The sequence below is a fragment of the Meles meles genome, chromosome 7, assembly GCF_922984935.1.
Source record: "Meles meles chromosome 7, mMelMel3.1 paternal haplotype, whole genome shotgun sequence".
NCBI classification, from domain to species: Eukaryota; Metazoa; Chordata; class Mammalia; order Carnivora; family Mustelidae; genus Meles; species Meles meles.
The window spans coordinates 105,811,395-105,827,313 of NC_060072.1; the positions used below are offsets into that span (position 1 = coordinate 105,811,395).

Consider the following 15,919-nt stretch of genomic DNA (forward strand, 5'->3'; position numbering starts at 1 on the left):
GCTCAGGCATAGGGTGAGCCAAAGGAAGGGGAAGGGGGTAAGGGCTGACTGGCTTTTTCAAAAAAAAGGGCAAGAGTAACCTCTGCAAAGTAGGATTTGCTTCCTAGGAAAAATTCTGCAGTGGATTAGGAAATGTAGGTTTGAAAGCATTTAAAAAAAAAAAAGAATGGGGCAATCTCTGGTGGGGAGGCAGTGCAGAGATTTATTGAAGAAACAGTCATGCCAACCCATATGCCTTTTCGATAAAATCCTAAGGGTAAAAGCTCTAGAGAAAGGCACATGCAGGGCACCTTGATTTCAGCAAGTGATTCGTCAAAGGGTTTCATTATAGGCTTGCAAACTCCACGGTGAGTAATGGGCTGAACACACAGTGTAATGAGATGAATCCGGAGCTGATGGGATCATGGTTAACATGACAGGAACTCTCCAGTGCCCGGTCGCTGTCCTGTCCAATGTGTTTATTAATTGGGCAGATGAGGACATAAAGCGCAGATGCATCAAATCTGCAACGACGTAGGTCTGCAGGTCTTTGAGGGAGAGCGAATAGATCAAGGGACTGTCCGGGCGTCTAAAAAAGAATGAAATCATCTGAGAAATGTATTCATGCTGATGAAATTGATAACGCACAAATAGAAAACTTGCGTGGAGGGAGATGTGGCTTGAGATAAACTTGTGGAAAATAGGGCTCAGAATGTTAACAGTGGAGAGAGCTGGGGCAGCCTTTAGTTCAAGCCCCTCATTTCGAAGATGTGATTAAGCTTCTATGATGGGCCAGACACTCTGTCTCCAGTATTTCATGACATCTGGAGACTGGTCCTCAAAGGTAGTCTTCCCCACCTTGCAGAAGACGAGACCGAGGCCCAGAGGGTTCAGGTGATGTGGCTGACATCTGGAAGTCCCAGCAGTGTCCAGAGTAATCAGCATGAGCTTATCATATGACTTGGATCTATCTGTCCGTCTACCTACATGTCACTTCTCCCCTTCTCTCCTCCACCTCCAGCTCCATCCCATCACCATCACGCACCTAACAGTGGAGGTCTGCAGGAATAGGAATGTAGGGTGCCACGGGCAATGGTGACCTTGCTGACCTCTGAGTGGGTGTCTCTCTTTCCTGGCCTCAGTGTGCGACCTGCTGAGCTGTGACCTGCCCCCAGTTCCTCCCTGCGAAGGTGGCCTCCAGATGACCCTGACCAATCCTGGAGAGTGCAGGCCCAACTTCACCTGCGGTAAGGCCTCTGTGGATGAGGAGGGCATGGCATGGCCGCTGTCTTCTGGCCTGGGGAAGGTGTCCTGTGTTCTAGTTCATTGAAATCTGGGCTTTGGGCACACCTGGAGCAGAGGGGGTCAGATCGCACCTGAATTGAACCTTCCAAGCCATTGCTGCTGCAGCCTACCAGGCATGGGCATAGCTGTACACACCTCCCTCTGGAGCTGTGTTGAGAGACAGTGGGACCTGAGATGGAGAAGCATCCAGGCCCAACCTGTACTTACTCCCATCCTCCCACACACCATTGAGGGGAGGAATATTCCTCTGGGTTGTCCTCATCACTGAATCTTACTCCCAAACAAATCTGTCAGTTTTCTTCCCCTTGTGTACCTACTGAATCACCAACTAGTGTCATGTGAGCATAAGGTTGAGCTAAAGCAAGACATGGCTAGGAACACAATTCCATGTGTCTCCTTTGAGAATACCCGCTTGATGTCAAGTGGGGTTCCTGTCCTGTTGGTCTGGAGTCTCACTTGAGCTCCTAGATGTGAGACCTGGCTGGTCAGAGGAGACCCCATTGTATTTGAAGGAAGTTGGGACGAGGCAAAGGACACAGGGAGAGGATGGGCATTTATGAAAAGACACTGTGGGTTGTTTTTTTTTTTAAGATTTTATTTATTTATTTGACAGACAGAGATCACAAGTAGGCAGAGAGGCAGGCAGAGAGAGAGAGAGGAGGAAGCAGGCTCCCCGCTGAGCAGAGAGCCCAATGTGGGGCTTGATCCCAGGACCCTGGGATCATGACCTGAGCTGAAGGCAAAGGCTTTAACCCACTGAGCCTCCCAGGCGCCCCAACACTACTGTGGGTTTGACATGGTTGCTAGCATTCTTCCGTTCAACATTGTTGGGGGATCTAAAATTATGGGGCATTGTTCTAGGTACTGAGCCAGGGCTAGGATCACAGAAGCTACCAGCCTGTGAGAACGCTTGCTAACCCATGGTGTGCCCAGGCCTGTCTGGGTCTTAGAGATTCTATGTCTGCTGTCTCTGAGATTCTATAGCTGGAAGGACCCTCCTTTATAGAGCAGAGACCCAAGCAGCCTTCACTTCTCCTCCATTAGAATTCCTAGCTTCACATTTCTCCTTTTCATTAATGTTCTTATTTTTCCTGTAGACTGCTTTTTGTAATGATTGAAAATCCCACAGCCCCCAAGCTGGGCTCAAGGGCATTTCTGATTTTATAGTCTGGGCTTTGGAGTTTCCTGGGATCTTATATCCAGGGTGAATATTTATGAACCCTGGCTGAGCGCACCGCCCAGTGTGGCAGGACAGAGACATTACCTCGTGCTGCCCCTCAGCCTGCAGGAAGGATGAGTGCAGAAGGGAGTCCCCGCCCTCCTGCCCCCCCCACCGGACACCGACCCTTCGGAAGACCCAGTGCTGTGATGAGTACGAGTGCGCCTGCAGCTGTGACAACTCCACCGTGAGCTGCCCGCTGGGGTACCTGACCTCGGCCGTCACCAATGACTGTGGCTGCACCACGACCACCTGCTTCCCTGATAAGGTAGGGGCTGCTTCGTTCTGGCTGGGAAAATGGCCAAACATTGGCTCCTCACTAACTCTGCCTACCTAACCATCCCTTTCTGCCCAAACCGAGTGCTTTAAGGGTAGGCGAGCAGTCAGCATTCCATCACAGCTGGAATAGACATTTAATTATCTCAGGAGGTATTTAGAGAGAACCTACCATGTTCTCAGCATGGCTAGGTGCTAAGGTTAAAGCAAGCTATAACACATGGCCCTACCATTACAAAGCTTATTTTGTAGGGTAGCTAAGGAACTAATATGATCACATGAATTATTAGTTAATAGTTTACTCTATTCATTTGTTAATTGCTATCAACTTATCCAGGCATCCGTCCATCTATCCACCTATCCTTTCTTCCATCTATCTACCCGTCCGTCCGTCCGTCCATCCATCCATCCAATATTTATTAAGCAACAACTATGTTCTAGCAGAGCTGGTGCTATGTTAGGTGTTACGGGAGAAATGTAAGAGCAGATGACCTATGATCTTAGTAGTATATAGAAGATCATTGTTTATAAATGGAATATCGTAGGCAAGGGACAGTATAGCAAGTAAATGCAAGTTGCGGTCTCTTGGGGGAGAGATGCACCAAGATGAGCTATCACGAGCCAGAGCTGCTGCGGGAAGACCTGGGGACACTTGCAGCTGCTGGATTATTGACAGTGATCCCGAGAACAAATGCCAGGGAGAAGCCATGGTTCTCCCTCCCTGGATACTTGCTGCTTATGGGCGGTCATTGGCTCCAGACCTTTTTGGTGAATAGATCTTGGAAATATATTTCTAAAGAGGATAAAACTCATGCATTCATAGTGGTATTTCAGATTCAAATCCAGTTTTAAGGTTTCACTTAACTTCTTTGATTTATACCCATACCACTTCTCTTCTAAGTTGCAGAAACTGGTTTCGTAACGTCATTGACATCATTAGTTATTTGCTTCATACTACAGAATGCCTAGAAGAGTCTCAGAAATAAGAATGCCAACACTATTGCTAACAATTTTAGACAACTGAAAGAGGTTGAAGATTTCTTTGCAGTTTTTTAGCCTAGGAATAGAACCCATTAGGGATATATAGTCAAAACCCTGGCTTTTAAAGTTATTTGAAATAATGATTTTCCTTGTGTGATCTTGCCACTGCTTTGTTATCTAGTTAATCAAATTATTTCAGTTTGTTTTCCATTTTTAGGGCTTGCTTTTACTTCCTTTTTGATTTACTATTTTGTTGCATGAAACATACCGTGTCATAGTAGCATAGTTATTGATCACACTGTAACAGATAGCCTCGGACACCTGTCATTTTGTCTCTGGGGCAATGTGTTTTTTGAGGTAGACTCCTGGAAGGGAGATTCTGGGTGGTAACATTTTCTAGCATGTTCTTAATAGAAGAACCAGGGGTCTGATTCAACTTCATTGTGCAGCAGCTGGAAGACCGAGCCGGTAAAGGGTAATGACTTATGAATACTTGCACTGCTATGATGTGTGTGAGTGAGGGTCTCCACCTGTTCATAGCTTCAGAGGGCAGATTTGGGATTATGTCAAAACTGTCATTAAGGGTCCTAATCAAACAGTGCCTCATTCCTCTAGAATAAAGTCTGAGTATTATGTTCAGCCTGGCTTTACATATTCTAATCTCAATCAACCTTTGTAACTTCATTTCCCATATCCCTTCTGTAGCCTGTAGCCCTTCCAAGTGGGATCCCTTGTCTCTCAAGCATATTCCATTGTCTGTGCCCCAGGTTCTTTCCTGGTCCTGCTCCTTGTCATCTGCGGGCATCAAGGGAGCACCTATTCATAGCCCACCCCTCACCTTCAGCCCACTCCTAATAAGACAGAGGGCTGTGTGTGGATGGGGGCTAAGTCCAAGGACTTCAGTGGGTGAGGATTAGGGAACAGTTTTCTGTGTGACGTGGGAGGGAGTTAAATGCAATTAAGGCAGTGATGAAACTGGATTGAGGCAGCCAAGTGAGTTATTTCTGAGCCCATGGTCCAAGATGGACTCACTAGCGGTCACTAGCATATATACCCGCGATGGCTCTTGAGGGCTGGTGGGCGGAGAAGGGCAGAGGACAAAACCTCCTTCATAAATATCCCTCTGGGTGGGTGGAGAGCATGTCAGTTTAACGTACTGCTGTATTCTCAGCACCTACAGCAGCTTCCCACACACAGGAGGTGCTTCCCGATCTCTTGCTGAAATGGACAGAATGAGTCTGCTCATGCAACCTTGTGTCTGCAGGTGTGTGTCCACCGAGGTACCGTCTACCCTGTGGGCCAGTTCTGGGAGGAGGGCTGTGATGTGTGCACCTGCACCGACTTGGAGGACTCTGTGATGGGCCTGCGTGTGGCCCAGTGCTCCCAGAAGCCCTGTGAGGACAACTGTCGGTCGGTAAGTGGCGCAGAGGAGCTGGGCACTTCCTGGAGCCGTCAGGGCAGGAGGCTGGGGGGTCCCAAGAAGGGGCAAGAAATCCGCTTTAGTAACTTCTGGTTCCTGGTCAGAGGTGAGGGGAAGAAGGGGGCTGGGACTGGGGATGAGTGAAAGAAGGCGTGAGGAGTGGATTGCTATGCCATCCTTCTGTGAGTCCGTCCTTCTGTGAGTCCGTCCTTCTGTGAGTCCGTCCTTGGCTAATGGCCATGTCTCTGTTGGTCTTGAGTTGAGAGCGCTGTGGAATTCATTTGAGCAGAAATTGGATTTAATGCCTACAGAGGAGGGCCTGATATTTTCCCCATGTCTTTCCCCTCAGACAGCACCTCAGCCTGCCCCTAGAACAGACACACATTCTGATTTTTCGGAAGTTCCCCCAGTTTCAATGTCCTACAGTGTGTCTACACAGATTGGTAATTTTTTTAGACTGCGTTTCTAATTTGTGGGACAGGAAACATGGTCCCTGCTCCCCAGTTCAGTTTTTAATTCTTCTGGCGGTGGCCTGCCCCCTAAGGCTGCTGTGTGCTCTGCGGCACTCTATTCTTGCTCATTTCAGACTGACGAGATCCTAGAAACAGGGGAGCAATGGTGTGCTGGAAGAATTGTGGGTCAAATTCTGGTGCTATTATTATTCTTCTGACAGTGTTATCAGGAGATGATGATGGTGAGAGAGGAGGAGCTGGGACAGACAAGGACATACATCTTGTGCTTGTCTTCATAACAGCAGTGATGCTGGCTTGGAAGGGGGTGCTTTGATGGTGGAAGGGAGGAAGGGAGGGCCTGAGAGCAAATCCCAAAGTTGGAGAGTCTGTTCGGCTCATCTGCTCTCCACCTGCCTTGCTGGTACTGAGGAGGGATGGAGTTGTGAGGCGCCCTTGGGAGAGGGTGATGTGGTATCCAGGTGTGTCCACTGGGGACACTGAGTTTGGGAAACCTATCAGTCTCCATCCCTTCCCACAGACTATGGAAGGTGATGGAAATAACTTGCCATCAAGCAAGAGAGTGCTGCTTAGAGGTCATTTCTATAAAACAAGCACCCAGTGTGTGCATGTATATAAATAATTTAAAGATTTTATTTATTCAAGAGAGAAAGTGCAAGGCAGGGGAGGGGTAGTCAGAGAGAGAGAGAGAGAGAGGGAGACTCTCAGGCTGATTCCATGCTGAGCACGGAGCCTGACACGGGGCTTCATCATGACCCTGAGCCAAAATCAACTGTCGGACACTTAACCAACTGAGCCACCCAGGCACCCCAGCCCCCAATGTATTTTGCTATCAGTAGGGAGTTTCAACTGCAAAGAACAGACTCCACTAAAGCTAGCTAAAATGAAAAGGGGATTTATGGAAAATACAGGGAAGCTTTCAGAAATGAAAGACAAGAGATATGAGTGGGCGCCGTGGTCATACAGCATTTCTCTTCATTTGTCCCGTGAGGCCCTGTCTCTGCTTCTCTCTGCCCATCTATTCCAACTCCTCCCTGCAGGCCGACTGCCTCTGGGAGGAAGTTTTGCTTTCTCGTAAATTTCCTTTGCACGTGGCTTTATTGAATCTGGCTTCAACCCAACATGGCTTTGCAGACCCAGGGTTCATCCCTGTCTAATCTGACTTATTCAGTCTTTGTGTTCCACAGAGTAACTTCTCAGGAAGAAAACCGATGCGCTCAACTCAGTCTATGGATTGGGTCCTCTGTCCGGTCCCCACTCTGGCCTGGTCAGCTGTTAGGGAGGGTGCAGGTCACGTGGTATAAGCCTGGCTGTCAGAAGGCTGTGGTGCTGGAGGCAGTTTCACAAAGAAGATGGGTGCAGAGGTCGGGGAATGGGTGGAGGGGGGTCCCATGTCTAGATCTCTTGACTGTATGATTGCTCAAGGGAATTGTCTGAGAGACATGGCTGTCTTAGAGACTGAAAGCTCACATCTTCCAGGAGAAGGCAGCCTCACGGTTTAGTTCAAGCTAAGGGGATGTGGGAGGCCGTGCAATGTGTTGAATTGAGGTGGGGCATTCGGTGAACTCAGAGGGCCTCAGACTTCATTCTGCAAGGAGGGTAGCATCAGCTCAGGTCCAAGTAGAGACATCTGAGCTCACTTGCCTGGATTCATTTGTTTTCTAGGTTGTGACACCAAGCAAGCACAGGACAGCCTTACCCACAAAGACTACCATTACCGTCACCCTCTGATTGTTCTTTTCTGAAGACACGGTCTGCAGAAGTAGACTTTCCCTGACCACCTCCATAGTTCTCAGCTCTTCATGTCAGAAAAATGTAAAGCTAGCAAGGGACATTTCAGGCTTCCCATAGAATTTGTAGCAGGGGGGACCTATGTGCATACGACCTTGCTTCCATGTGGACAGCAAGAGGAATTCCCACTCCTTTGTATATATCTTGGAAGAACTTTCTTTGAAGGCTTCTGACTGCCTGATTCCCTACCCTTAGACTCCAGAATCAGACTAAATCATGGAAACTTAGGAACGGTTCTGAGGAACTGAATATTAGGCATTGTATTTTATTTATCCTCATGATTCTCTTCCAGAAAGAAGAAGAGGTAAGGCTCTTCCCACTGGCCAGATAGGGAGCAGAGGACTAGCACAGGTCATGAAGGGGCCCATAAGTTCTACAGCTCACTGGAAGCCAGTGGCCATGAGAGTGTCCTGACTCCTGGCCCAGGGCCCATTCTGATAGGCGAGTATACAGGCAACACCAGCAAGCATTGCAAGGGCCGGTCTGAAGCAGCTATGGGACAAGGACAAGGGACCAGAGCTCCATGCCTCCCACCTCCATGTCAGCTATGGCAATTGTGCTGCTAAATACGTTAGGGATTTATTCTCAGGGGCATCTGTCTTCAGATCGGGGGATCGTAGATACACTAGTTCCATTCTTCCCTTTCTTTTCCTTTCCTTCCTTCCTTCCTTTCTTTCTTTCTGTCTTTCCTTTTCTTTTTCTTTCTTTCTTTCTCTCTCTCTCTCTTTTTTTTTTTTTTTTTTTTTTTTTTGGTAAAGATTTATTTATTTGAGAGGAAGAGAGCAGGAGCAGGAGGGAAGAGGGAGAAGGAGAGAGAATTCCAAGCAGACTCTACTGAGTACGAAGCCTGGAGCCTAACATGGGACTCGAGCCCACCACCCCAAGATCAGGACCTGAGCCAAAACCAAGAGTCGGATGCTCAACCAACTGTGCCAGCCAGGCGTCTCTACTTAGTTCCATTCTTTTTTTTTAAGATTTTATTTATTTTTATTTATTTATTTGACAGAGAGAGAGATCACAAGTAGACAGAGAGGCAGGCAGAGGGGGGGGGGGGAAGCAGGCTCCCTGCTGAGCAGAAAGCCCGACGCGGGACTCGATCCCAGGACCCTGAGATCATGACCCGAGCCGAAGGCAGCAGCTTAACCCACTGAGCCACCCAGGTGCCCCCTTAGTTCCATTCTTAACTGGGGAACCAGTGAAAACAGGGTGGAGAAGAGTAAAGAGGTGTGAGATACAGATTTTGAACAGTTGTAAGCTAGAGGATTTGGAGAAATATGGGAAAAGAAGGAGAGATGACATGTAGGATAAACCCTGGGAATACACAGCAAGAAGACGGGACTGTTGGAGGCTTGGAGGGAATCTTAGAAAGATGGCAACCAAGAAATTTGGTAGCATGCCTAGGAGTACCTGAGTGCAAGAAGTTGGTGGGGTTTTAAGAACAAGGCTTCTGGTCTGGAGTTAGCCAACATTTGGACAACATGTTTGCCCATGATGGCGGGAGTGGGATGGGGCAGCAGCAAACAGAAAGATTATGCAAATCCCGGTGACTCAGCACTCTGAGAGAGGCATACAAGAGTAACTCTAGATCCCTGAAGGCATTAATGACTCTCTTCTGTGCTCCCCTGAGGCTTTCTTTTCTGGCACTTTGTGGATTCTGCTTGTAGTGAAGGGTGCCTAGATTGTACCATCCTCATTTGTTGGCTCCTCCAAAGTACCTAGTACGTCATAGATACACAATAAATGACTAGACTCTCAGCTGATAGAAGACTGGGGACAGCTCAGTGGGCACTGTCGTGACGCGGGTGGGGATGTAAGTAGGTCCCATGCAGAGGGTGTGAGGTTGAGCCGGGTCTCTGGAGGGCTTGTGTTCCCCCAGGGAGAGGCAACAGTGTTGTGCGCATCTCCCAACTCGGCCTTGCTCGTGAGTGTGCTTCTGGAGCAGCGCAGGCTTGCAATCATTCCTTCTCTCTCGAGGACAGAGCTCCAAGATGAAGCTTGGTCCTGGGTTCTCTTTCCAGGGCTCCTGGGACAAACACACATAGCAGTGTTTCGCTCATTCTTTGCATATTGCTTCAGAGTTTCTGTGGAGGATTTCAGTCCAAGTCCCTAAAGCTTTGGCCAGATGGAGGACCTCCAAGAGGCAAGATGGGCGGGCCTACTTGCAGGACCGTGGTCTCCCCAACACGCTTTCTGGAAAAGATCAATCTGTGTACTCTCTTATCTTACTGTGTCCATAAACCACTAGATAATATCAAGCAATGACCAGGGGAAACTCTGTAGGTTGGTGAGAGGTCAAGGTGTTCATCTTGTATAGACAGTTATCCCTGTGAGAGCAGAGAGTAGAGCCCAGGCATCTGACTGATTTTCCTTAGTCAGTGAGGAGAACTAGGGTTGTCCTAATCTCTGTTCTTTGCGTTTTTCCAGGGCTTCACTTACGTCATCCATGAAGGCGAGTGCTGTGGAAAGTGTCTGCCTTCTGCCTGTGAGGTGGTCATTGGTTCACGGCGGGGGGACTCCCTGTCTCAGTGGAAGAATGTAGGTCTGGGGCCCGGGCTGGGTAGGAAGGAGGGTGGGGACCTGACCAGCTTGGTTGGCCACTCTGTGGTCCACCGCTGGCTTTGATTTTATCCCCCACCTTTCGGTCTCCCCACAGAGAGTTGTATCTGGCTGTGGTTTTAGCAAGATGTTCTTTGGGATGACTATACTGTCATTGTTCCTTTACAGGAACAATTGAGATTGCCTCCGACTTCCCATTTGGTTGATGTGAGGGGAGGCCCAGTTCCTTCCCTAAGAGTTCTGTAAACTCCTGGGGGATTTGCGTCCTCCTGTTTACCTGTGAATCTGAGGTCTGCTTCCCCTGAGTGCTCGGTGTGAGACACCCTCACCATCCTGTGTCTGTGGTAGGCTCACCACCGCCCCAAAGCTCCACAGGCTCTGAGTACTGTTCTGCACTTGGCCGGGCCACTCATCTACAGGCCTGGAAGCCCGGGGCACAGATTGCTGGGCTGTGGGGGCCAGGTGCCAACATCCCTGGTCTCTCGCTATTTGCCTGTAGGAGTAAGTGGAAAGTAGCACCCGGCTGGGAAATGCGTGGAGTTCCTTCCCCATCTCTTCTGTGTCCGTCCTTGCTGCCGCTTCTCAGTCAGAGTACCCTAGAGCCTCTGAGCTCAGCTCACCGCCAATGCCTGGGGCGGTGGGGGGGGGGGGTCCCCAGGCTTCCCTAAGGTGTGAAGACTCTGTCCATAGAATGCATGGTCCTGAGTGAGGCTCTCGGTCAGGGAGGCTTTGACCCAGACTCACTGAAGGACTTGGGATGTGCCCCACTCGTTCCCTCTGTGGGCCTTACCCTGTGGGTGGGACTTAGACATTCAGCTGGAGCTCATCCCCAGATCCCAGATCGGCTCCCTGAGAGAACAGCACACCCCTCTAGGACCCTTGGCCTCAGCCTTGCTCAACTCCGGGGCTCTTCCTGCAGGTTGGCTCTCACTGGGCCTCTCCTGACAACCCCTGTCTCATCAATGAGTGTGTCCGTGTGAAGGAAGAGGTCTTTGTGCAACAGAGGAATGTCTCCTGCCCCCAGATGGAAGTCCCCATCTGCCCCGTGGGTTTCCAGCTGAGCTGTAAGACCTCAGAGTGTTGTCCCACCTGTCACTGCGGTAAGACGTGTGTCCAGGGGCCGCACCTCCAAGCCTCTCTGTCCACTAAGGGCTCCTGAATTCTTTACCTTTTCAACAACTCAGGGCGATGGGGAGGATCAAAGTCCTCCTATCCATTCCTAATGCTTTCGTGGGAAAGCAAATAAGAGGAGAAAAATATTACAGTTTCCTGAAGGTCATCATCGTGCTCAGTGGTGGCTTTCTACCATGGGACCTCTGTTTGCTCATGTGAGTTAGTGAGGGGTGGACTCGCTCACTCCACACTTCTCAGTCATTCACTGTAACGCCTCTGCTGGGAAAGGTGCTCCAACTTCCCACCCCAACCCTGCCAACAAACAAACAAAATAAGACTCTCTTCACCACCTGTTCTGAATCCTTTGGGACTTTAAGTTTCCAGAGTAGAATTTCCCTCTTTCAGAAGCCAAAGTGCCCTCTCACTCACTCCTTAAGTGTGGACCATTTAAAAAGGGCTGTCCCCTTGAGGACTCAAGAGAAAAGGATCTTCTCACTGTGCGCTGGGTGGTAGGACAGGCCGCCTGCCCTTCCTTCGCAGGCCTGGGGGAGCAAGGCCATTGTGGCTCTGGCACTAGGACCCCCAGCGCCTGGAGCAGGGGTGGGGCGCTGGACTGCCGGATGTAGGAGAGGGGCCCAGACTGAGAGGAGAAGACCCTGAGGGGATCAGTTCTGCACTTTTCTCTCCTCCCAGAGCCCCTGGAGGCCTGCATGCTCAATGGCACCATCATTGGGGTAAGCCTTCTTCTCCAGGGCGAGTTGTGGGGGAGGCACGGGGGTACTGTGGGAAGGGTAGGCAGCTCAGTCATTCTGAAGTGGAAATGAAAGGAAGCAGGGAGCCCTATCCTCCACTTTCCACTGCCTCCCAGCTTCTGGGGCATCTTGGTGCCCAGGCTCCCCCCCATCTTGCTAACTTTCTAGGGCCTCACCTTCCAGCCTCCACTGAGGCTCACAAGCAGCTCTTCTGTGTGCAGAGAAGCCCTCTGATGGCATGACACACATTTTAATCTATCCCCCTCTCCCACTGTTCAGCCTCCCTTTCGGGGCATAAAAGCTCTGGCTTACTATTCCTATCCTTAAGGTGGGAGGGCAGGGAGGGAGCAGGCCACTGGACACAGGAGAAGTGACGGGGCGATGACTCATCTTGGCTGTGGGCCATGGGGCCCCCTTTCCTAAGGCAGATGGCTGAGGTGAGTGGGAGGGTTGGGGGGTCAGCCTGGGCTGTCTGACGCTGGTGCCTCTGGTTTCAGCCCGGAAAAAGTCTGATGGTTGATGTGTGCACGACTTGCCGCTGCACAGTGAAGGTGGGGTTCATCTCTGGATTCAAGCTGGACTGCAGGAAGACCATCTGTGAGCCCTGCCCCCCGGTAAGAGGGTTTGTCAGGGACCGAGAGTCCCTGGGGACCCGGATACTTGGGGGACCCAAGCACTGGGACCTCACTGGGTCTGTAAATAAAGGTCTTGCTATTTTCTGAATGTGGGCAGTATTTCACAACTATAATGGAGAATCTTGTTTTGTAAATTTAAGGAATAAATATAATATTTGCAAGTCCTGGGGAACCATATTTATGGTTCTTTTTCTTTTCACACAGCATTTTAAGGAGCATCACTACCATTCTTTGAAAACGTTAAAAATTAATTAGTTAACGAATATCGATCAGACACTCACTGTGTGTAAAATTCTACACACTCTTCCTTGGAACGGATGTACCCCAGCCTATACTTTCATCGCTGGGCACTGAGGTGGTTTAAAACCTTTCACCCTGTTTCTGCCAGGTCACAATGACTCTGTTCACTCTGAGGGTGGATTCTGAGAAGTAGAATCATCATTCTAGTTGGGTAGATAAAAACCGGCATTCACCACTTGAGTGATGACTCAGCCCCACCTCCAGAGCTGGACTGACAATTCCTCCTCCACGTGCCGTCTGTGTTGGGGGCTCCTGCTTTTTTTTTTTTTTTTTGGAAAACAGAATTGGACACATGAGCCTCTTGTCAGCCAGAGGCACCGAATACAGTAATAGCTCTCTCATTCGGTGCCAACGGAGGGCTTTCCCTCTCAGCTTCGTCAGGGAGCAGGCAGGCTGTGGGGCGGCGTCTGGGAGGAGTCCTTCACGTGAGTAGGAGCGGAGCCAGCCAGAGTGGGAGGGGACTTCAGGAGGACAGGGACCAAGAACACTTGAGCGGGTCCTTTATATGGAGCGTTCCACATCTGTGTGCTTCATGGCACCTGGCACAGACTCATGCTCCAAGAAGGGGCGTAATAAAATATCTGCGGAGTGAATGGGTCTATAAGAGACACAGCTATTTCTGACAGAATGATTCAAAGAGAACATTCCTGCCTCAATCAGAACGAAGCCAACTAAGCACATGCTTTAAAAAAAAAAAAAATCCCAGTTGTTGCTCTAGGATTTTGGGTGGTGTATGCGCACGTAACAGCTCCCCTAGAATACATATCAGCTTGAATAGGGAATGAAATAATGCTGTGTGGAGTTTGTGACAGACCTTACCCCTTGGATGTCCACTGAAATACAGTCAGTGCGGCAAGAAGTCCCCACCAAGGGTCTCCAAGGAGAGCGTTCAAGAGGGCAAGCGGCTAACTCTCTAAAAGCGCCCTCTAGTGGCCAGAAGTTGGCACAGTCCGCTCCTCTGCATCCACGGAAACCCAGCTTTAGAACCAATCCAGTCTAGCACTAGGTTTCAGCAGTTTTAAATCCATGCCCCCACCCCCCCGCTTTTTTTTTTTACTCTTCCTCCTTTCCTCCAAAATTCGGATATTCCCCCATGGCAGTGTCCTCACTTCCTCCCTCTTGAGAACTGCTAGATCCGTCTCCCTTCCATGTTATTGCTCAACTTTTGCTGAAAACTGCCTCAGTTGTCCGCATCCTAGTTTAGCATCCTTAACTGGTCTTGCCACTGTCCTCTTCTGTGAAGGTCAGAGAGGTCTCCTGCAAGTGAGGCGCTGTGGCGAATTAAGTTTAGGTAGGTCGGCTTGAACTGCCTACACCAGACTGAAGTGTTGTCATCACCATGTGAGTCCTTCATTTCCTCCCAGTGGAGACTGTGCTTATACCTAAAAGGAGTCTGTAGAAGGTGGTTTGTGCTGGTGGGTAGTAGACGGGAAGCCTGACCAGTGAACTCTCAAGGAAGGCATGAGGAAGAGAGGTCCCCTGACATGGAACGCCGAGAAGGCACCTGGAGGGACCCGACCACGAGCTGACCTTGAGTAGAGAGTTGAATATAGAGGACCTTCCAGGAAGGGGAATGGGGGCTGGACTGGCAGCCGGAAGTAAGAGAAGACGACAGCAGAGGGAAGCAAGACTGGCAGGCTTTGAGCAGCCAATGCAATTTCCAGAAAGTGCCATGAGATACAGGCAGGGCAGTGTTCAGGGAATGACTGGTCGGGGGCAGGACGGACTGGCTGCTCAGACCTACAGAAGTGAGCTCAGGCTGCTAGGAACTTGGCTGGCAGGCAGAGGAAGTGGCTGCTCCTGATTGGATGTTTGGGGGAAAGCCCATTCAGCGGTGCGTTACGCTGGGTATGAGTGCGTGTGCGCATGCGTATGTCTGCAGCTGGAGCACATCATGGTGCCAGGAGTGGCTGGGAAGCCTCACAGGGCTAGACAAGCCCTGTTACCTGGTGCAGCTGCATTCTGGCCTTCTACGGCAGGGGACCTGCACAGGGCATGCTTTCTTTGTTTACTCCTGTAAGTGGGTCCTGCCATGTGCCCCTCCTCCCCCTCTTCCTTCCTCCCTGGTTCCCAACTCCAGAATCATTGCCCCTCTCCTATTACCTTCTACCCTGTGTTCCTTTACTTCCTGCTGTTTTTTCCTATCATAACACCCTCTGCCTTTCCCTATTTTTGGCTTCATTGTGCCCTCTGCTTTTCTGGAGTGTGGGTTTTATCCCCATCACCCTGTCCCTTTACTTAATGGTCCCCTCCTTCCTTTGTCCCCTGCCCACTCACTTCTCCTGTAAAGATTTTTCCATTTTCCTCTCCTTCGGCCTGCTGAGCAGAACCTGTTTCCTGGTCTCTTCTTCTAACACTTACTGAAAAGAAAAGCACCCAAATCCATGCTCCCACAAAATCCTGCCCAATTTAATCCCTGTTTAATCTCCTCCTTCGGACTGTAACCACCCACACTCACTTATACTGTTTATTCCCTCCCTTTCTTCCTGTCGCCTTTACCTCCATCGTACACCTTCCAGGAATTGTACGTTTTTTTGAAAACACAGTTAAAACTCACCAGTGAAAGACGACCGGATGCCTCAAACTCCAGCGGTGTCCTTCCCAGCATGGAGAGTATGGCCTGGACCCAGGAGCCCCGATTCTGTGCTGACTCCACACTCACTGGCTTTCTGCACAGCCTACTCCCTGACAACACGTTGTGTTCAGAAGCTTGGTTTATGAGTAGCAAAGTGTTTACATTTGTTCTGCACAAGCTTATGGACTCCTAACCTTGCCTGCTGATTAGAAGCATTCAGCCCATGTGCAATGAACAAGGGAGCAATACAGAAAGGCCCACATTTTCTGTCCGAGGGCTCCAAACGGACTGGCTAGCGCTTCATGTTCGGAAAACCTCAGGACCTGAATGACTGAATCTCCAAGTGGTGATTCCTAAATGTGGCAAAATGAGAAAAAGAGTGACGCTGTAGCTGGCTTCTCATATAATTCAATTTATTCTTTAAAAATGTTGTGAGATGACGTCCCCCGTCCCCTTTTATTTTGGAGTGGTGGGTAGCATTAAAAGAGCTTAAAAGAGCTTGATGCAGTGATGAAGCAGTTGATGGTAGCTTTTGGTTTTTATTTTG

The 15,919-nt window shown here is 49.7% G+C and overlaps 1 protein-coding gene across 1 annotated transcript in view; it reads left to right on the top strand.

The window, feature by feature from the left end:
• Positions 1 to 15,919, top strand: part of VWF (von Willebrand factor) — a 135,935-nt gene that overhangs the window by 112,675 nt on the left and 7,341 nt on the right. Inside the window, exons 41-47 of the mRNA XM_046011417.1 lie at positions 1,122 to 1,226; positions 2,566 to 2,771; positions 5,025 to 5,174; positions 9,866 to 9,976; positions 10,917 to 11,097; positions 11,804 to 11,844; positions 12,360 to 12,476. Of these exons, the coding sequence (XP_045867373.1) occupies positions 1,122 to 1,226; positions 2,566 to 2,771; positions 5,025 to 5,174; positions 9,866 to 9,976; positions 10,917 to 11,097; positions 11,804 to 11,844; positions 12,360 to 12,476 (911 nt within the window). The remainder of the gene's footprint in view (positions 1 to 1,121; positions 1,227 to 2,565; positions 2,772 to 5,024; positions 5,175 to 9,865; positions 9,977 to 10,916; positions 11,098 to 11,803; positions 11,845 to 12,359; positions 12,477 to 15,919) is intronic.